The 21,734-nt window shown below is 42.7% G+C and overlaps 1 protein-coding gene across 3 annotated transcripts in view; it reads left to right on the plus strand.

Moving 5' to 3' along the window:
- Nucleotides 1-21,734, plus strand: part of ARMC8 (armadillo repeat containing 8) — a 114,864-nt gene that overhangs the window by 79,223 nt on the left and 13,907 nt on the right. For all 3 annotated transcript variants that reach the window (XM_073646533.1, XM_073646534.1, XM_073646535.1), the window contains 5 exons: nucleotides 341-423; nucleotides 2,805-2,886; nucleotides 3,114-3,200; nucleotides 19,513-19,605; nucleotides 19,675-19,824. In XM_073646533.1, coding sequence (XP_073502634.1) covers nucleotides 341-423; nucleotides 2,805-2,886; nucleotides 3,114-3,200; nucleotides 19,513-19,605; nucleotides 19,675-19,824 — 495 coding nt within the window. The remainder of the gene's footprint in view (nucleotides 1-340; nucleotides 424-2,804; nucleotides 2,887-3,113; nucleotides 3,201-19,512; nucleotides 19,606-19,674; nucleotides 19,825-21,734) is intronic.

A 21,734-nucleotide genomic window follows, 5' to 3' on the forward strand; every position in this document is an offset into this window, starting at 1 on the left:
TACATTGATGCCCTATCCATGGGATTGGGCATCAATGTATGATCGGCCGGGGTCCCACACGCGTCACCCCCGCCGATCAGCTGTTATCGGTGGAGGCGGCTGCCGGCCGGAAGTGCTCACCTGTGGGGCTCCACCGTCAAGTGTTAGTGGCCACTGCTTTTGTTTGTGTATTACTTCTAAGAATGTGCTTATGGTAAAAACGTGTGAAGAACCTCGACACCAAAAGTACCTTCCTTACCGATTCAGAATGTATAAATGGATGAAATCTGCTAAGCAGATAGGAATGTATATAGGATGCGTCCATGATGTTATTGATGCTGCATTGACATCTCCCCCCTAGATCATTGAGGCCGAGCATATGATGGACCGGATTGTGAATGGCTTGTCTGAGACTAGTGTCAAGGTGCGATTAGCTGCAGTAAGGTATGGTTCACACAGTACATGCTCTTTACTTTGCTCATTTCTCTTTTGAATTCGTGTAGCATGTTTCAGAGGTAAGCAGATCCTATAATAAGAAGGCTGCAAATTCATTGGGTGCATTTTTTCATTAAAAATGTTCTGACAAATAGCATTAGACACTATTCTGTGTTTGTGCCCTCATACAGGAATCATTGTGGACCTTCTGAATGGGATCTTAGGATAAATTCCCATGATGAGTTGTTGACTATGTATTTTCACTGCAGAAAAAAATGGATGGGATTTATAGGAATCTCATGCCCCCACTGTTTGTTTTTCTTTTAACCCACAGTAAATTGACCTGTCGTACGTGATTTAAATTTGCAGCATGTTAATTTCTCTTATTGGTACTCTACGTTATGTGCCAATTTTTTCCCCATAGAATTGAATTAGATGCGGAAGACCCACAAGTTAAAAAAAAAAAAAAAAAAATGCATGTGTTTTTTGTGCACTTCCGCTGAAGATGACTGTATCAATAAAGGTTTTGTCAAAGCCTTACAGTAGGAAGTACAAAAAACAAAACAAAACCACAACGTCAAAATTGCAAAAAAGCACTGAAACACAATGAAAAAATGTAAGTAACCTAATTTATCTAATAGGTGCAGAAAATCTGCAACATCAAAACCTCATAACATAACCTAAAACATAAAATCCACAGCTAAATAAAGCAGTAACAGTGGATAAATCTCACCTACTTGGTAAAGTAATTTTCTGAACTGAAATTGACCTGCTGTGTAGATTTGTAAATCCCCGGCATGGCTTTTTTTATTTTTTGCTTTTTTATTTTTTTTTCTATTTCACCCCCCTTCCCCCTCTTCCCATTCAGTAAAAGGTCCAAATCCACAGTTTAAATATCCAGTTGTTGCACACTTTGCTATGGATTAACTGTGGAGCTGAGCGGGACAGTCTTAAAGAGCACCTGTCAGCAGGATTGTGCTTAGTAAACCACATACACTGTCAGGTGGGTGCCGTTACACTGAGTAAAATGATAACTTTGATGATGAAATCAGTCCTGTGGTTCCTTTTATAATCTTTAGTTTCAGTTCTGCCATAATGATATGCTGGTACTCTACTTCTGTATTCATCTATTCCTATCTCTGGCTTCTGACAGGTCACTGTGCTTTCAGTCACCTGCCTACTATTTAAAATACGAAGTGTGTAATTTCTCTGCCCATGTGAAATTTACATATCCCAAAATGGCCGCCCACGCATGCGCAGTAGCATCTTTCAGTTGCCGAGAGACGCTACTGTACACGCGCGGGCACCATTTTGCTTTTGGAAAAAGAGTGGGCGCAGCAATATGGCTCTGCGCATGCACAGTAGCTTATCGGCAATCGTGAAATGCTGCTGCAGGGGCCATATTGCTGCAGGCAAGTTTCTTTTTGCTCTAGCAAAATTGCGTGTGCGCAACCGAAAGATGTTACTGCGCGGGCGTTGGGCGGCCATTTTTGGATATGTAAATTTCACATGGGCAGAGAAATTACACATTCAGTATTTTAAATAGTAGGCAGGTGACTGAAAGCACAGTGACCTGTCAGAAGCCAGAGATATGAATACAGAAGCAGCACCATAGCACATGCATATCATTATGGCAGAACTGAAACTAAAGATTATAAAAGAACCCCTGGATGGATTTAATCAACAAAGGCATCATTTTACTCAGTGTAACGGCGCCCACCTGACAGTCTGTGGTTTACTAAGCACAATCTTGCTGATATGTGCACTTTAAATGGCTTCAAAAACTTCTGCAGCTCCCATGGTGATGCTGGCCTGGTGCGCTACCAGTTTCTATAACCTGGCTTTTAGCAAGCACATATTTTGTAGACACGTGACCGCTGCAGCCAGTCACAGTCTTCAGTGGTCACTAATAATCGCCGTCGGATCAGGCTACCATTACTATGTGAGTAGCATAGAATTGGGAAATGGAGAATATAGATTTTGTTTTTTGTTTTCCCACTATTATTTTAGGCCAGTCACCGCTGCAAAACCCAAACAAATCTGCACCCGACATTTAATGTAGATTTCCCTCCACTTTCTCCAGATGCCAGCTGAAATTCTCTGCAGCAAATCTAGTGCATGGGATTTTATCCTAAGAACACAATAGCTTCAATATTAAATATTCAATAATAGCTGCAAATATTAAATGGGAATTTTAAATTAACTTGGAGTGCAGTTATTAGGCGACTTTAACAAACAAAATGTGGGTGTTTCTCTTCTGGGAAGATCCCTTTTCCTTTTCTTCAGGCTGTATTCTCCTTGAGATCCTAGTGCAGCCCAGTTCATGAAATGCCTTCACCATATGGCACAGTGCACACTGTGAGACCATCTAATTGTAGATTTCTCTCTAGATGTTTACATAGTTTATCCAGATCAGTCCAACAACTTCGTACCAGTTTTCAAGATCATGCAGTTTGGAAGCCGCTAATGAAGGTAATTTAACAAAATTGTGTTGTTTTTTTCCCCTTGTCATAGTCATATAGCAATTAATAGGGCATTTATTTGGATATAAATAGGATACCAGGTTGTATGCAAAATAGTTTGATTTACAAATTTCCTCATTCTGTAAATTTTGTCTCCAGTAAATAATAATTTTATTTTTGTTCCCTTAACACCAAACATTAATAAAGTCAAAGATTCTTTTTCTTTTTGTTATGTAGGTCTTACAGAATGCTCCTGATGATATTCTAGTGGTGGCTTCATCAACATTATGCAACCTTCTACTTGAGTTCTCGCCTAGTAAAGAGGTTTGTGATACTTTTCCCTCATTGTAAGGCTACGGTTAGACTATTAGTATTTGGTCAGTATTTTCCCTCAGTATTTGTAAGCCGAAACCAGGAGTGTGTGATAAATACAGAAGTGGTGACGTGTTTCTATTATACTTTTCCTCTGATTGTTCCACTCCTGGTTTTGGCTTACAGATACTGACCAAATACTGATAGTTTTAGCCACGCTCACATTGACTGTGTTTTAAAGTGGTGATGTCACCAGATTTCATAATCCAGTCTGCATACATTATTAAATAGATTTCTTGGACCCAGTGAGGCCGCTGTAACTACTTTGAAAGTCCATGTCAAAGTGACTGTTTAATCCTTTGTTAAAGTATTCCTGCACAGTATTAAAATTAGCATTTTGAGTCTAATCTTAATTACTGAATTATAAAGCCATTCTGGCTAAAATTTTCCATGTAAGTATGCCAGTCTTATCAGGCCTAATTCAACCTCCAAGTGTCCAGACCGGCAATATTTTTCATTTTCACCTCCTATTTTTGGCCAGTATGTAATGAGCTATCCATGTGCAGTCATTGTCACAAATTAATGCAAACATCCATATGAACCTCTAAGCAGCCACAACTACTTTATTTTTTACTGATGCGGATGTATGAGCCTTTGCTTTGTACAGGACAAATTGTATAATTTTTTTAGCACTGTTTTGAGTATTACTCCCATAATTTATATAATTTTTTTTATGATACAAGCATAGAAAAATTTTTTTTTTTTTCTCATGTTTTTGATTGTTCACATTTCACACTAGATAACCCGATGAATGAATTCTCCTGAAGGTTTTTATGTTAGCATGGATAGTTAATGTGTAGGGTTTTTATTTTTCTTATATGTATATAATAAAATGTATCTTATTTTCTTTTTGCTCCGGGGACTTTCATTTTTTTATTTCTTTTGCAGATATTTTATATATTTTTATTTCTTACATAATTTTGTGCCCCTGACACACAGGGATTTTGTAATATTAAGTGATCATAAAAGATCAGAGGGAACATATATTTTTCCTTTAACCCTTTCACAATCTTTGACGTATATTTACGTCAAAGGTTATGTTCCTGCCTTTGATGTGGGTTCCCATGCCAAGCTCACATCTTCCCCTCCACCCCCCCCCCCCCACTTGATAGCTGATTTAATAATCCATCAAGTGCCTGCAGCTGTTAACCTGTGAAATCCCGCAGTCAGCCCGATCGATAAATGACTTAACGAGAAAAAAAAAATCAAAACACCAGAATCACTTTTTTTTTTAGCCACCGCAACATTTCAACAGAATGCAATAACAAGTGGTCAAAACATTTTCCAGCCAAGAAAATTATAGAAAAGCGGCACTCACCAGGTATGCGATTCAAGAGTCCTTTATTTCCTGTACATTGGACCAGATTCTAACTGAGCCGAGGGCAGGGAGTGTGTCATTCTCCTTCTTTCCCCTGCACACTCCCTGCCCTCCACTCAGATAGATCCTCGTCTAATGTTCAGGAAATAAAGGACTCTTGAATTGCATACCTGGTGAGTGCTGCTTTTCTACAATTTTTTCTTGGATGCATTATTTGGAGCTCTAATGTGAGTACCATCAATATATGTGATATACTGCGTATTGCTCTGCAAGTGAGGGTTTTAAAGGTATACACACTGCTGAAAGTTGGGACTGGGGCCTTAAGCTTCTTCACATTGATCAAAACATTATAGCTACCCAAAATAATATCAATAAAAACATCTGTATCGGGCGCAAAAAATAAGCCCTCACCCAGCCCCAGATCCTGAAAAAAGAAAACTCTACGGGTCTCAGAAAATGGTGACGTAAGAGAACTTTTATTTTTTTATTTTTATTTTTTTACAAATTTCAGATTTTTTTTTTACCGCTTAAATAAATGTAAAAGATCCTATACAGTACAGACCAAAAGTTTGGACACACCACCTCATTTAAAGATTTTTCTGGATTTTCATGACTATGAAAATTGTACATTCACACTGAAGGCATCAAAACTATGAATTAACACATGTGGAATTATATACTTAACAAAAAAGTGTGAAACAATTGAAAATATGTCTTATATTCTAGGTTCTTCAAAGTAGCCACCTTTTGCCTTGATGACTGCTTTGCACACTCTTGGCATTCTCTTGATGAGCTTCAAGAGGTAGTCACTGGAAATGGTCTTCCAACAATCTTGAAGGAGTTCCCAGAGATGCTTAGCACTTGTTGGCCCTTTTGCCTTCACTCTGCGGTCCAGCTCACCCCAAACCATCTCGATTGGGTTCAGGTCTGGTGACTGTGGAGGCCAGGTCATCTGGCGTAGCACCCCATCACTCTCCTTCTTGGTCAAATAGCCCTTACACAGCCTGGAGGTGTGTTTGGGGTCATTGTCCTGTTGAAAAATAAATGATGGTCCAACTAAACGCAAACCGGATGGAATAGCATGCCGCTGCAAGATGCTGTGGTAGCCATGCTGGTTCAGTATGCCTTCAATTTTGAATAAATCCCCAACAGTGTCACCAGCAAAGCACCCTCACACCATCACACCTCCTCCTCCATGCTTCACGGTGGGAACCAGGCATGTAGAGTCCATCCGTTCACCTTTTCTGCGTCGCACAGAGACACGGTGGTTGGAACCAAAGATCTCAAATTTGGACTCATCAGACCAAAGCACAGATTTCCACTGGTCTAATGTCCATTTCCTTTTGTTCTTTAGCCCAAACAAGTCTCTTCTGCTTGTTGCCTGTCCTTAGCCGTGGTTTCCTAGCAGCTATTTTACCATGAAGGCCTGCTGCACAAAGTCTCCTCTTAACAGTTGTTACGGAGATGTGTCTGCTGCTAGAACTCTGTGTGGCATTGACCTGGTCTTTAATCTGAGCTGCTGTTAACCTGCAATTTCTGAGGCTGGTGACTCGGATAAACTTATCCTCAGAAGCAGAGGTTACTCTTGGTCTTCCTTTCCTGGGGCGGTCCTCATGTGAGCCAGTTTCTTTGTAGCGCTTGATGGTTTTTGCAACTGCACTTGGAGACACTTTCAAAGTTTGCCCAATTTTTCGGACTGACTGACCTTCATTTCTTAAAGTAATGATGGCCACTCGTTTTTCTTTACATGGCTGCTTTTTTCCTTCCATAATACAAATTCTAACAGTCTATTCAGTAGGACTATCAGCTGTGTATCCACCAGACCTCTGCACAACACAACTGATGGTCCCAACCTCATTTATAAGGCAAGAAATCCCACTTATTAAACCTGACAGGGCACACCTGTGAAGTGAAAACCATTTCCGGTGACTACCTCTTGAAGCTCATCAAGAGAATGCCAAGAGTGTGCAAAGCAGTCATCAAAGCAAAAGGTGGCTACTTTGAAGAACCTAGAATATAAGACATATTTTCAGTTGTTTCACACTTTTTTGTTAAGTATATAATTCCACATGTGTTAATTCATAGTTTTGATGCCTTCAGTGTGAATGTACAATTTTCATGGTCATGAAAATCCAGAAAAATCTTTAAATGAGAAGGTGTGTCCAAACTTTTGGTCTGTACTGTACGTTTGGTATCTGTGTACTCGAACCGACCTGGAGAATCATATTGCCATGTCACTTTTACCATATAGTGCACATGATAAATAAAAAAAAAAAACAATTGTGGTATTGCTCCTTTTTTTTTTTTTTTTTTTTTTTGCAATTTCACCGCACTTGGAAGCTTTTTCCTGTTGTTCAGTACACTATATGGTATTATCAATGGTGTCGTTCGAAAGTACAACTCGTCCCACAAAGAACAAGCCCTCACATGGCCATATTGACTAAAAAAAAAAAAAATGATTGCTCTTGGAAAAAGGTCTATCTATTATCGCTGGAAGCTGCTGGTTACACATGCTCAGTCATTCTCTAAAAAATCCTTCTCGCAGTAAATGGCTTGCAAGGCCGAAAGCCATTTCTGTTTTTTTTCCCTGTAGTGAATGCTGTTCGCAGCCCCGGCATAAAAAAGCCACCCCAGAAAATAGAGTAAAAAAATTACAATCAGTGAAACATTTTCTAATTTCCCTATCAGTTTTTATTTTCTACCTCTGTTTAATTAGGAAAAGCGTGTAGGTGATACATTAGCTCTAAGTTCACATTTACCGTATCAGACTTTCCTAGACATGTAGTTATCATGCCAAAAAGACTTGTGTATTGTTACGTGCCCCTGACACACAGGGATTTTGTAATATTAATGTGCCTACTCTGATGTACTGTGGGTTGGATTCTTATGGAAAGATTATTTTTTCTTGCCCTCTAATGTTTCCTTTGGAAACCAAATTAACGTTTAGCTGCTTATCTGTATGAGAAATGAAGACCACATAATTGCATGGCAAGTAAATGAGGCCGCACTACCTGAAGCTTGCCCTGATCGCTGCTGTCGTTACGATATATTACGTGGAGATTGTAGAAATACTCAGTTTCCCTGCAGCTGCTCCAAAGGGAAACATTTAAGTGTTGCTGCATTCAATGTTTTCATTAGACCATTACACACCTACCCCCTTTTTTAGTTTAACATGTCCCTACGAAAACCCACCCCATTAACATACTAATTACATTTGCTAATATAATGCTTTAATTTATATCAGCTTCCTATACAGCATCATAAGGCTTGCAAATGAGATGATTTCTGATAACATTTGCTATGATTGCTAATAGAATCATCCTAAAGGTGTATAATATTCTGCAGAAGACGACAATATGTCATTGCAGGCGCCTACTGAGATCCTATGGGGTAGCCCAAAAACCCTACATTTTAGAATCATAGAATGTTAGAGTTGGAAGAGACCTCCAGGGTCATGGTGTCCAACCCCCTGCTCAATGCAGAATTCACTAAACCATCTCAGACAGATGTCTGTCCAACCTCTGTCTGAAGACTTCTATTGAAGGAGAACTCTCCACCTCTCATGGCAGCCTGTTCCACTCATTGATCGCCCTCACTGTCAAAAATAATATCTAATCTGTATCTTCTCCTTTTCAGTTTCATTCCATTGCTTCTCGTGTTTCCATGTGTAAATGAGAATAAGGATGATTCCTCTACACTGTGACATCCCTTCAGATATTTGTAGACAGCTATTAAGTCTCCTCCTAGTCTTCTGTTTTGCAAGCTAAACATTCCCAGATCCTTTAACCGTTCCTCATAGGACATAGTTCGCAGTCCGCTCACCATCCTGGTAGCTCTTCTCTGAATTTGCTCCAGTTTTTCGATATTTTTTTATTTATTTAAGTGTGGTGCCCAGAACTGGACACAGTATGGGGTCTGACCAAGGAGGAGTAGAGGGGATAATTACTGCACGTGATCTAGACTCTCTGCTTCTCTTAATACATCCGTGAACTGTTTGCCTTTTTTGCTGTGGCATTACACTGTTGACTCATGTTCAGTCTGTGATCTATTAGTATACCCAAGTCTTTTTCACACTTGCTGTTGCTTGGTTCTATTCCTCCCATTTTGTACATGTCAATTTCATTTTTCTTGTCCAGATGTAGTATCTTGCATTTTTCCCTTTTAAATATCATTCTATTAGTTGCTGCCCATTGGTCAAGCTTATCGTCAGCTATCTTGCCCAACTCTTCCAAGTGAGCTCTCCTAAGTTCTCTAAGACAGAGCCATTACAGACCTCTCTGATGGAGACTTATATCTTGGAGAACAAAAAGGATCAGCGGTCCAAAATCAGGCATACTGGATCCTTATCTCCCCACCACAAATCTGTCAAGGGCCCCCATGCACATTAGACTGGTGATCAAACCAATCAATATTGGTGGGTTTGGGCGTAGTTGATCTAATGTGTATGGGATCCTCAAGACAAAATTTCCCTGTCAAACTAAAGTGATCAGTCATTTCATTATTTAACAGAAAATATTTAATAGCATAGAGACCGTATTGTACTTTGAGAGGCCCAGATAACATGTTGGCTTCCTTTTATACACGCAGATAAAGCTCTTTACTTCTCTTCCTGGACATTGTATTAAATAGGTTTTCTTCTTAAATTTACGGGTGGAAGCCATGTTTCTAAAAAATAAAAAGCCATACTTCCTCCTGGAATATAACCTCCCCTTGCTGCTCTAGACCAGAAGAGATGACAACCTGACCACTAATGACTAGTGTTGAGCGATACCTTCCGATATCGGGAAAGATCTGATCGGATTGGATTGGACCGATACCGAAAAAGTATCGGATATCGCCGATTCCGATACCGGAAACCAATGCAAGTCAATGGGACAGAAATATCGGAATGAAAATAAACCCTTTCTTTCCTTGTAGGTTAATTCTACATGAAGGAAAACAACTAAGAATAATGTAGAATGTATTGGGGGAGGTGGGGGAGACAATAAAGGCATAGAGGTTTAGCCCAATCAAATGGAATAGCAGGAATTAATATTTTTTTAAGACGTTCTGAGTTACGGAAATATTGACTATGTTAAGTATTTTTATATTTTGTCAGATATTTGTTTCACTACTTCCATGCTCTTCACCTTCTTTTTTACTTCTCCCACACTTTCTCCTTCATCATCCTCAGCATCTTTTTCATCCTCTTCTTCTTCACCTTCTTCGTATTCTTTTTTTTTTACATTCTTCTTATTCTACTTCTTCATCTTCTTCATATTATTCTTCTTCATCATATTCTTATTTGTGACAGACATTCCTGTAGTTATCTATAAAAGGTTGGACATTACACCTTTCATTCTGCCCGTCACAAAAGATTTACAACAGGATTTGTCCGCGTTCAGTTTGGCCTGCAGCAGCAGGTCTTTTCCAGGGGCACCACGAGGAGGAACGGACTCACCCCCATACACTGCTTAGTCATCTTCTGCTTATAATTTAGATATTATCTTTTGCTCTGATTTTTAGTCTTATGCTTAATGTTCTTCCGCTTTTTGTTCTGCAGCTTCTTGTATTTCTCCTTCTTGGTTTTCTGTCTCTTGTTCTTCTGTATCTTGGTGCTTGTCTTCTCTTCTTTGTCCTCTTGGTCAACTTCTTCAGGGTCATCTTCTTGGTCTTCTTCGGGGTGGTCTTCAGGGTCGTCGTCTTCGGGGGTCCTCGTCTTCGGGGTCCTCGTCTTCTTCGGGTTGGTCTTCTGGGTCCTCGTCTTCGGGGTCCTCGTCTTCTTCGGGGTGGTCTTCAGGGTCCTCGTCTTCTTCGGGGTGGTCTTCAGGGTCCTCGTCTTCTTCGGGGTGGTCTTCAGGGTCCTCGTCTTCTTTGGGGTGGTCTTCAGGGTCCTCGTCTTCTTTGGGGTGGTCTTCAGGGTCCTCGTCTTCTTCGGGGTGGTCTTCAGGGTCCTCGTCTTCTTCGGGGTGGTCTTCAGGGTCCTCGTCTTCTTCGGGGTGGTCTTCAGGGTCCTCGTCTTCAGGGTCCTCGTCAGGGAGATCCAGAGTGATTACCAAGAACCATTTCAAAAAGCTTGAACTTGGAAATGTAGCAGAAGGTACAAGAAAGCTGAGGAACTAACGAGAACCAGCTGACGGTACTGGAACCCAGATGGGTAGCAGAAGGTACAAGAGCCAATGGAACTGCCGAAGACCAGCTGACGGTACTGGAACTCGGTTACTAAGCAGTAGGTACCTGTGCCAGAAAGCACTACCAAGGACCAGCAGACGTTGGTGGAACTTGGATACCGAGAAGGAGGCACCTAATCCAAAGGCACTGCCGAGAACCAGCTGACGGTACTGGAATCCGGATGGGTAGCAGAAGGTACCCATGTAAAAAAAAGTTCAAGGCCGCGAGCCGGCCGCAGTTACCAAAACCCACAGTCCTACAGGGGGTGCTTGTCCTATTGGCACTATGGAACCAGCCTTCATTGCCTGATCCCGCAGCCCACATAGGAGTCACCTAAACTGCAGGCACCATAGAGTCGGCTAACCCGACCGCAACACGACAGGACAACGCATTGGAGGCAAAGTGACGTTAACACTACCCGGAAACAGCTGGCGTGCTGGAACCAGGCTGGGCAGGAGGGAGTACCCGTGCCAAAGACACTGCCGAGAACCAGCTGACGGTACTGGAACCCGGATGGGTAGTAGAAGGTACAAGAGCAAATTGAACTACCGAGGACCAGCTGACTGTACTGGAACCCGGATGGGTAGCAGAAGGTACAAGAGCCAATGGAACTGCCGAAGACCAGCTGACTGTACTGGAACTCGGTTACTAAGCAGGAGATACCTGTGCCAGAAAGCACTACCAAGAACCAGCAGACGTTGGTGGAACTTGGATACCGAGAAGGAGGCACCTAATCCAAAGGCACTGCCGAGAACCAGCTGACGGTACTGGAACCCGGATGGGTAGTAGAAGGTACAAGAGCAAATGGAACTACCGAGAACCAGCTGGCGGTGCTGGAACCCAGGGTAAATACTAAAAACAGAGTGGAGCCAGTGGTGTAATTGGAGCAAGTTTTAAATCAGTAGTACAGTGGATGTGGACAAAGCAGGAGAATTTGCCGGACACACAGCAGGGGAACAGCTGACGTTACTGAACCCCAATGACACGGCAACAAGTATTGACTGTGCAGACGGCACTTCCGAGCGCCAACTGGCGGTGTTGGCGCTCAGGGATAATACTGAAAACAGAGGAGCCAGAGGTGTAATTGGAGCAACTTTAAAATCTGTAGTAGTGAGAATGTGGACAGAGCAGGAGAAATTGCCGTCCGCACAGCAGGGGAACAGCTGACGTTACTGAACCCCAATAACATGGCAGCAAGTGTTGACTGTGCAGACTTCACTTCCGAGCGCCAACTGGCGATGTTGGAGCTCAGGGATAATACTGAAAACAGAGGAGCCAGAGGTGTATTTGGAGGAGGTTTTAAATCCGTAGTACAGTGGATGTGGACAGAGCAGGAGAAATTGCCATCCGCACAGCAGGGGAACAGCTGACGTTACTGAACCCCAATGACACGGCAGCAAGTGTTGACTGTGCAGACGGCACTTCCGAGCGCCAACTGGCGGTGTTGGAGCTCAGGGATTACAGTTCAGGTGGTAGAAACATGAACAGAACAGGAGACCTGGATACTTTTGCCAACAATTATTTATTCTGGAAGAGGACTGGCAAATTCATGAGAGATCCAGGCCTTGTTCATTTTGAGAAAAGTAAGCCGGTCAACGTTATTGGAGGATAGTCGCATGCGACGGTCTGTTAGTACACCACCTGCGGCACTAAAGACTCGTTCCGATAATACACTAGCTGCAGGGCAAGCTAGCACCTCCAATGCATACTGACTTAGCTCTGGCCATGTATCTAGCTTACAGACCCAAAACTTGAAGGGAGAAGAGCCGTCTGGGAGTACACTAAGAGGGCAAGACATGTAGTCTGTCACCATCTGACGGAAACGTTGCCTCCTGCTGACTGGAGCTGTCTGTGATGGTGTAGACATTTGTGGCGGCGGGGACACAAAACTTTGCCACATTTCGGCCATACTGGTCTTGCCTTGTGCTGAGGCGCTGCTTCTGCTCCCTCTTTGTGCAGAGCTTCCTCCACTGCCTCGACGCACTGAGCTGCTTTGTAAAGCACTAGCAGCACTGCTCTCGGTTGGAATGGAGAACATGATGGAATGCACCAGTGCGTCTTGGTACTCCCGCATTTTACGCTCCCGGTTCAACGGTGTTACGAGGCTTTGTAAGTTGTCCCGGTAGCGAGGATCTAGGAGGGTGGACACCCAATAATCAGCCGTGTTGAGAATGTGGGTGATGCGGCAGTCGTTTCTCAGGCACTGCAGCATGAAATCAACCATGTGCTGCAGACTGCCAACTGGCCAAGAAACGCTGTCCCCTGCTTGAGGCGTGATCTCTGCCTGCTCTGCATCACCCCACACTCGCTCTAGATACTGACTACTAGAGCATTGTGTACCTCCCTCCTCTGGACAGATGTCTTCCTCATCCATTGACTCCTCCTCATCCTCCTTACAAAGTGTCCCCTGCCTAGGCCTTTGTGAGGAACTACGTTGCGCAGACTGTAGAGAAGCAGATGGCATTTGTGACTCCTCATCCTCCACCTCTTCCAAAACCTCGTCCCTTAGTGCTTGCAGTGTTTTTTCAAGCAGGCAGATAAGGGGGATAGTCATGCTGACTAGTGCATCATCTGCACTCGCCATCCGCGTGGAATAATCGAAGGCACGCAAAACGTGGCAAATGTCCTTCATAGAGGCCCACTCAGTGGTGGTGAAGTGTGAACGGCGCGCACTGCGACTTGTTTGCGCCTGCTGCAGCTGGTACTCCATTACTGCTGCCTGCTGCTCACACAACCTCTCCAACATATGTAACGTTGAATTCCACCTGGTGGGTAGGTCACATATGATGCGATGTTCCGGAAGACGTAATCGGCGCTGCAGAGCTGCAATGCGTGATCTTGCATTGCTGGAACGCCGCAAGTGAGCGCACTCTATGCGGACCTTGTGAAGCAGTGCATCAAGATCCGGATAGTCCCTCAAAAAACTCTGCACGACCAAGTTGAGCACATGTGCCAGACATGGGATGTGAGTGAGGTTGCCTAGGCCCAGAGCTGCCACCAGATTTCGGCCATTGTCACACACTACCATGCCTGGCTGGAGATTCGCTGGCACAAACCACACGTCGCTCTGCTGCTTGATGGCATTCCAGAGCTCCTGCGCTGTGTGGCTTCGATTCCCCAAAGAAATTAATTTTAATACGGCCTGTTGACGTTTGGCCACGGCTGTGCTCATATTGGTCACCATAACAGGTAACCGTTCACGGGTCGATGTGGAGGTAGACCGTGACAGCTCCTGCAGCACTGATTCAGAGGAACTGGAGTATGAGGAGGAGTCAATGTGTACAGACTGGATTCCTGCAATCCTTGGAGTTGTCAGAACACATACAGCGCCACTCTCAAGATCTGTACCCGGCTCCACAACATTTACCCAATGGGCAGTGAGGGAAAGGTATCGTCCCTGTCCATGCTTACTGGTCCACGCATCGGTGGTCAGGTGGACCTTGCTACTGACGGCGTTTTGTAGCGCATGTTTAATTTTTCCCTCCACATGATGTTGCAGGGCAGGGACGGCTTGCCTGCTGAAATAAAATCGGCTGGGCACGTTGTATTGTGGGACTGCCAATGCCATAAAGTTACGGAATGTGTCAGTCTCCACCAGCCTGAATGATAGCATTTCAAGGGCCAGTAGTTTAGCAATGCCAGCATTCAGAGCCTGTGCTCGGGGGTGGTTTGCCGAGTATGGGCGCCTTTTCTCCCATGCCTGTGCTAACGATGGCTGTAGACTGGCCTGGGAGTGTGAGGATGACTGGGAAAGTGGTGCTGTGGGTGGAATTACACTGTGTCTCTGTACAACAGTGCCAGAGATTCTTCCATGGCGATCCTGTGAGGAAGCCGAACCAGCTGTGTGTGAGCTGGAGGAAGAGGCTACAACACGAGCTGAAGAGGTGGTAGGTGGCGCTGTAGGTTGGCCTAGGTCTTCAGTGTGTTTTTGTAACTCCACCACGTGCTTGGTCCGCACATGTTTCCACATATTTGTGGTATTGAGGTTGCTGACACTTTTCCCTCTTTTCACCTTCTGATTACACAGCTTGCATTTGACAAAGCAAATGTCATCTGCAACTGTGTCAAAAAAGGACCAGGCACTGCAAGTCTTGGGAGCGCCCGCTTTGGATTTTGGAAGAGCCATGCTCCTAATGGGTGCCGAAGTGGAGGCTACAGGCAACCAAGTCTGCCCCCTCCCTCTCCCTCCTTTTTGGGCCATTTGGGGAATCTCTTCCTCAGAGCTGCTCCCACCACCTTCCTGTCCCTCACGCCATGATGGGTCAAGGACCTCATCATCTACACCACCCTCTTCAAACAACTGCTTCTCCTGGGTAGTCTCGACAGCACAGTACGCACCAGAAAGTGGCACCTGAGTCTCATCATCAGATGCGTACTGAGGTGTGCTGCTGACCATAGGCACTGGCCCACCCGCCTCTTCAGATTCAGAGAGACAAAACGGTTGCGCATCACTGCATACTACCTCTTCTTCAAATTCTCGAATTCTGCTTGGCTGGCCCCCTCTTTCCAAGCCAAGAGATTCAGAGAACAGAAGTAGAGATGGCTCCTGTCCAGGGCTCTCTGACTGCCTGGGCAATTTGGCAGGTGGTGAAGAGACAGATGGGTGCTCTTCAGTGCTCAGGACCTGAGAGGATCTGGAACTAATTGAAGTCGATGCGTTAGCTGCCATCCATCCGACAACGGCTTCAATTTGGTCCTCCCGCAGCAGTGGGGTACGGCTAGCTCCTACAAAGCTGCGCATAAAGGACTGTTCCCTGGTAAAACTGGGGGATGCTGAGTCACTGGTGCACGCAGCAGGCACAGAATCCCCACGTCCTCTCCCTGCAGGCACAGAATCCTCACGTCCTCTCCCTGCAGAAACTCCACGCCCACGACCACATGCCTTACTCCCTGCCTTTTTCATCTTGGTAGACTGATAAAGATAGGCAGAAAAGTACTAAGGGCTTAGTGTGCTTATTCCTGAACAGCTGCTAACAGGTATAAGAAACACTAATTTTATAAAGTGTGGACTAGACTTTAATATGAGCTAATGTGGCCTACACAACTGTAAAGTGGAGTGTTTGGTGAACTTTATTTAGGTTTTTTTTGTCACAAAAAGACACTGGATGTGCCTAAAGATGTAATAACGATAGTATCACAAACTTTTTGTAGCTATTACAATGTAGGAAGGTAACCTACAATGCAATAGATGAGGCTGCAAAAAATAGGCTAATACTAATCTGGCTGGGGCTGCAAGGCCCAATGCTGCAGAAAGGCTCCTCTAACTACTCCTATATAGTGTGTTTGGAACCAATTTAGCTGAATACGGATGGAACCACCACACTATTAGGAGAAATCAGGAAAAATTATGAATTGGCAAAAAAGGACAATGTATGAGGCAGTGACACACACTGAGTACACTACAACCAGACGTGGTTGAAGCACACACTACAGGGTGAGCTGCACTCACACACACAGACCTTGCAGAAAGCGGTGAACAGCACAGAGAACTGTGCACTAGCGCTGCAAGGCACAGTGATTTATAAAGTAGCTTGGGTAAAGCAGAATAGACCAAATAGGTAGCTAAAACTGTCCCTCAGAACAACAGCATCCTATCCCTAACTGAATTCACAGCAGAGTGAGCTCAAAATGGCGGCGGCGGCTTTTATAGTGCATCATGACATCATTTCAGCAGCCAATCACAGCCATGCCATTAGTTAAGATGCCTACATGCCTAACAGGATGTGCCCACACTTCTTAGGATCCTCATTGGCTGAATAAAATGAAAATGGCTCATTGCATTATGGGAACTTCCGATTCCGGTATACGATATTGCAAAAGTATCGGAATTCCGATACCGCGAATATCGGCCGATACCCAATATTTCAGTATCGGAATGCTCAGCACTACTAATGAACTGACCGATAAGGCCACTTATTGGCTGCAATGTTGTTTGACTGGTGGTCTGGAAGTCCGACACTGGTGGTCTGCAAGTCGACCCTTCCGGTCCAGTGGAGACTGTTGGACCGGCATCTCTGGAGTAAGTATAGTTTGTTTTGTTTTTTTGTTGTTTTTTTTAAAACATGGCTTTCGTCTGTGAACTTATACAGAAGATCAGAAAACCCCTTTATCTCAGACAATGATCAGTCTGTATGTGGCTCCATCATGGCTAGAAAAGTAACCAACCTCCTGCTGCTTCAATACTGCCTGGTTCACAGACATTCTGTACTTTCTGCTGTTGCAGTGATGTCCTGACACTGAAATATGACCACTGCAGCTAATCGCTGCCTTGACAGACCATTGATCTGTTACAGGCAGTAACTGGTTGTGGTGGACACGTGTGTCAGGACATCATGGCTGCAGCAGTAAGTAAAGATTGGTAGTGGAGAGGTAGTGTTGAGACTGGAGTGATGGGATTGGTGAGTAATTGCTTTGTTTTTTTTATTTACCCAACAGACAAACCCCTTTTAATTAAACTAGAATTAAATGTATAATACATTTTGTTTAAAAGAAAAGCAGCTCTTGGTATAATCCCTCTCTTCCAGCACGGTGTGTGGCTGTATACATGTGTATATGCACACATACCTCTGTTGGGTTTGTTAGTAGCATATATATTTATTGTACTTGGGTTTTTGAGTAGTAAGTTTTGCTTCCTGCCGGTATGCGAGAGCCGTGGAGATGAGTTTTCTGCCCCCTTTTTTTTTTCTTTAAATCATTGTACAAAACAAAAAGTAATTTTGTTTGATAAAACTCCTATGAATTCCAGCTCTTATTTTCTGAATATTACAAAAGCATCTGGAAGAAAATGGATTTGACAGTATAAAAAATTCACGACCAAGGTGAACCACATATCCCTATGCTTTTTGGGAAGGAGCTGCAGGAATGACGCGTGTAGAGACCTCTAATGACTCCCCAGTGAGCACTATGACTACATCACCATCTTGTTTTCCATTATTACGAGTAGCATTCATCATGAAACATCCTGTACTTTTGTTTTTATCAGAAATTAAATTAGTGAATTGGGTAGGGAAAATTAATGGAAGCCATCTGCGTGAGTCAGCCGTTTCCCGTTTAACCCTTTTGTTGGTGTGTGTTCACTTCCTATAGTCTCTGCTAGCATCCATCTGTGGGATATGTGTTGGCAGACGATTATATGGACCAGTCCGGGCTGCTTTTATAAATACCTGCTGCATACAAACCGGGACGTTACAGGGTGCATTATGTATCATATTCACTTTACAATAAACTCCATATTTCCTTACTTTATTGATGATGGATGGCAACTTTTTACATCTGACATAGACACATATTTAAAGACCGACAATGTTACAGTGCAACGTTCTCACACATTGGAGAATGCTTATGGTGGTCATTCCAGCACAATTTCTCTATCCTACATGTGGTATGAAAGCGTAGCTTCATTTTGAACATCAGTTTACAGGTTACTTATGGATATCTATTGAGATCTACTTTAAACATGTCCTATCTAAATAAATGAAGGATGGATGCCAATAAAAATTCCAATATTTGTTTAAATTCAGTCAAGACAATGCATATTAAAAACCAATTTAAAAAAATAAGTAAGTAGAAGGATCCCACAGAAGGTTGGTTGAAAAAATATATCACAGAGGGTATAAGCAAAGATAATAAACAAGTAACAGCACGTGTAATGGATGTATTCAGGCTCAAAAAACGGCCTATTGACTGAGTCAGCAGAGGCCACTAAAGTGTCGCATGCAATAAATTAGAAGGCAAGAAAAAGTTTAGTGGTTACTGTGTAAAGACTCAAAATATAGTCAAGTCAGTTTTCGCCCCTTCCTGATATGTATTGGTATGTCATATGTTGGGTTCCCTTCTTTGATGTAGGCTCAGGAGCTGAACCTGCATGTTTTCTTGCAGATGATGGCTGTGTTTTGTAACCATTATCTGCTTTTAACAACGGTGAGAGGAGCGTGGGGGCGTGCTGTTTTGACCGCCCAACGACACTGATGGGTTGCCATAAGTCAGGGGTCTACTGAAGACTCATGACTGTAGTACTCCTAAGAAAGCCAGTGGGTGTTCAAAAGACATCGTGATTTATAATTCAATTGTATTGCTGTATAGTACAAGCAATCACCGGTTCAAATCCCCTTAGAGGATACAATAAAGTAAAAACTAAAAAGAAATGTTTTGTTTTTAAGAATATGGAAAAAATGTATAAAAATTCACATCACTCTTTTGTTTTTCCACTTTTGAAGATAAAAGAAATATATATATAAAAAAAAAAATACACACATGGTATAGCTACGTCCAATCTATCAAAATATAAAATTAATTAACCTGATCGGCGAACGCCGTAATGAGAAAAAAAAAATCTAGCGTTGTGGCTGTTTTGGTCACTGCAATACCCCCCCAAAAATCAGTTCAAAGCAATCAAAACGATGGATTTACCCCACTATGAAAAAAATAAGTCCGCTTGGAATGCAAAAAAACAGGTCATTCTACCGAAAAATGAAAATGTTATGGGTCTCTGAAAATGACGACAACACCATTTATTTATTTTTTTTACGAACTTGCTTGTTTGGTTTGTGTCCTGCTGTCTTAAGTTGACACATAATGAGAGCTGTGTGTAATAGGGTTGGCTTACTGCTCATTTCAATAACAAAACCATCCCCCTTTTGTGTCAGTCAGCAGTACAGAAAATAGGGCTGGTTTAGCTAAGGAGATGAGCAGTCAGCCAGCCCCCTTCACACAGCGCACACCCATTTAACAGTGCTGAATAGTGGGGATTTGCATAATGTCTGCACACTGAATTATTCCTGTATTTTCTGCCTGCAGCCGATTCTGGAATCTGGAGCTATAGAACTGCTGTGTAGTCTGACTCTTAGTGAGAATCCAGCTCTGCGGGTCAATGGTATCTGGGCTTTAATGGTAAGTGCTTCTTCTTCTAAGTGTTTGACAAATTATTGCATTTTGCCAACAATATGTTGTGTCTTCTAGAACATGGCGTTTCAAGCCGACCAGAAGATTAAATCAGACATTTTAAGAGGTTTGAGCACAGAACAGTTGTTTCGATTACTCTCTGACTCTGATGTCAATGTGTTGATGAAAACATTAGGACTTCTCAGAAACTTGTTATCTACACGTCCAGTAAGTGTACCACTAAGATCTGTGTAATACACCGCCACCTTGTTTAACCGCTAAAATGTCACTCAGAGTGACTTTACTCAGGATCTAAGCACTTAGATCCTGCGGTTAATCGGTAAGTTGTACATGACTTAATGATGGGGAGCTGATGTATGACGTCTCCTCACTTCCACCCACTCCCTCCCCAAAATATCACAAATAATACCTCCACAGAGACAGAAAATGAAAAATAAAAAAAAAACAAGTATGGAACTCAGGAATCCAATTTTTACTTTTTTTTTTTAAACATTTTATGTAAAAAAAAAAAAACACTGAAAATGTTTATGTACAGTATATGTTTGAAATGGTTACACGTGTGTGTAGTATTTCACTGAAAATAAGACCCACCCCAAAAATGACCACTAGCATAATTTTACAGGATTTTTTGAGTGTGCTTGAAATATAAGCCCTAGTTAGTTAGGACTGGCGGGTCGGGCGTCACCAAAGACACTTTAACTGCAGACATCTAGAGGAACTGAAGAGGAGACAGGCTGGTATATGCAGTGTGTGTATATACATGTGTATGTTTGTGCAGTGTGTGCGTGTCTGTGTAAGATGGCATGATGATATTTGAATAAATGTTGAATTTTTGATGATAAATGTGGATTGTTCATGGGGGAAAAAAAAAATTACATTCCCTGAAAATAAGCCCTAACCCATCTTTTGGAGCAAAAAATAGAAGACCCTGCCTTATTTTCTGGGAAACACAGTATATATGTAAATATTTAAAAACTATACAGATTTGGTATTGCTGTAATTGTACTGACCCGAAGAATCATGCTACCAGCTTATTTTTACCACATATTGGATACCTTAAAAACAAAACCCCAAAATTTACCCTGGAGAGAATGGGGTAACCACGTATTATTATTTTATTTGATTTTTTCTTGTATGGAGCCTCACTGATTTTTTTTTCCTTTCAACTTATAATTAAATGTCTTGTAAATATTAATACATTGAAAAAACAAAATTACTTACCGGCAATGGTATTTTCCAGAACCCATGACATCACCACCTGAGAGCGGGGATCCGCACATCAAAGACTGGAAACCTATAGAATAAAAGGGCAAAATCTCTGCACCCACATTAGAGCATGATGGGACCTCCATCAACAATTAAACATCAACCTAACTACCATCACCAACCTTTTCTTTTTTTTTTTTACTCTGTGAACTATGTATACATTTCAATTAGTGTATAACCGTTATCTGGGAGTAGGAGGCATATTAGGGTACTGACATGGGTTCTGGAAAATCCTATTACCGGTAAGTAATTTCATCTTTTCCTTGCACCCATGACAGCACCACCTGAGAGATTTACAGAGAATTGATTCACTTTAGGGAGGGACCACCACCTGCAGAACCCTGCTCAGAAAAGATAAATCGGTGGTGGAGGATAAATCAAGTCTATAGTGCTTATTGAATGTAGAAGACCACGTTGTGGCCTTGCATATCTAGTCGATAGAAACATTTACTTTCTCCGTCCAGGAAGCTGCAATGGCCTGAGAAGAGTGAGCCTTCAGATCCTCTGGCACTGCAATATCACTTAAGGAATAGTCTAAATGGCCGCTCGGATCCACCTAGCTAAAGTACTCTTTGAAGCTTTCATACCCTTCCTAGGTCCCTGAAAGGAGATGAACAATGACTGATTCTTTCTAATTTTACCAGGCACCTTCTAACATCTAAAGTAGGAAACTTTTCATTCTTGGGATTAGTGCAAAAAGAAGGGAGGACAACCTCCTGATTCCTATGTAATCTAGTGGCAACTTTGGGAAGTTAAGCAGTGTCTGATTTTAAGACCACCCTGTCATCCCAGATTTGCATAAAGGGAGCGCTAACCGACAAGACCTGAATGTCACTAACCCAGCGAGCAGA

Source organism: Phyllobates terribilis, unplaced genomic scaffold, assembly GCF_046119375.1.
Source record: "Phyllobates terribilis strain yellow unplaced genomic scaffold, ASM4611937v1 Scaffold_9__5_contigs__length_417890890, whole genome shotgun sequence".
Taxonomy (NCBI): domain Eukaryota; kingdom Metazoa; phylum Chordata; class Amphibia; order Anura; family Dendrobatidae; genus Phyllobates; species Phyllobates terribilis.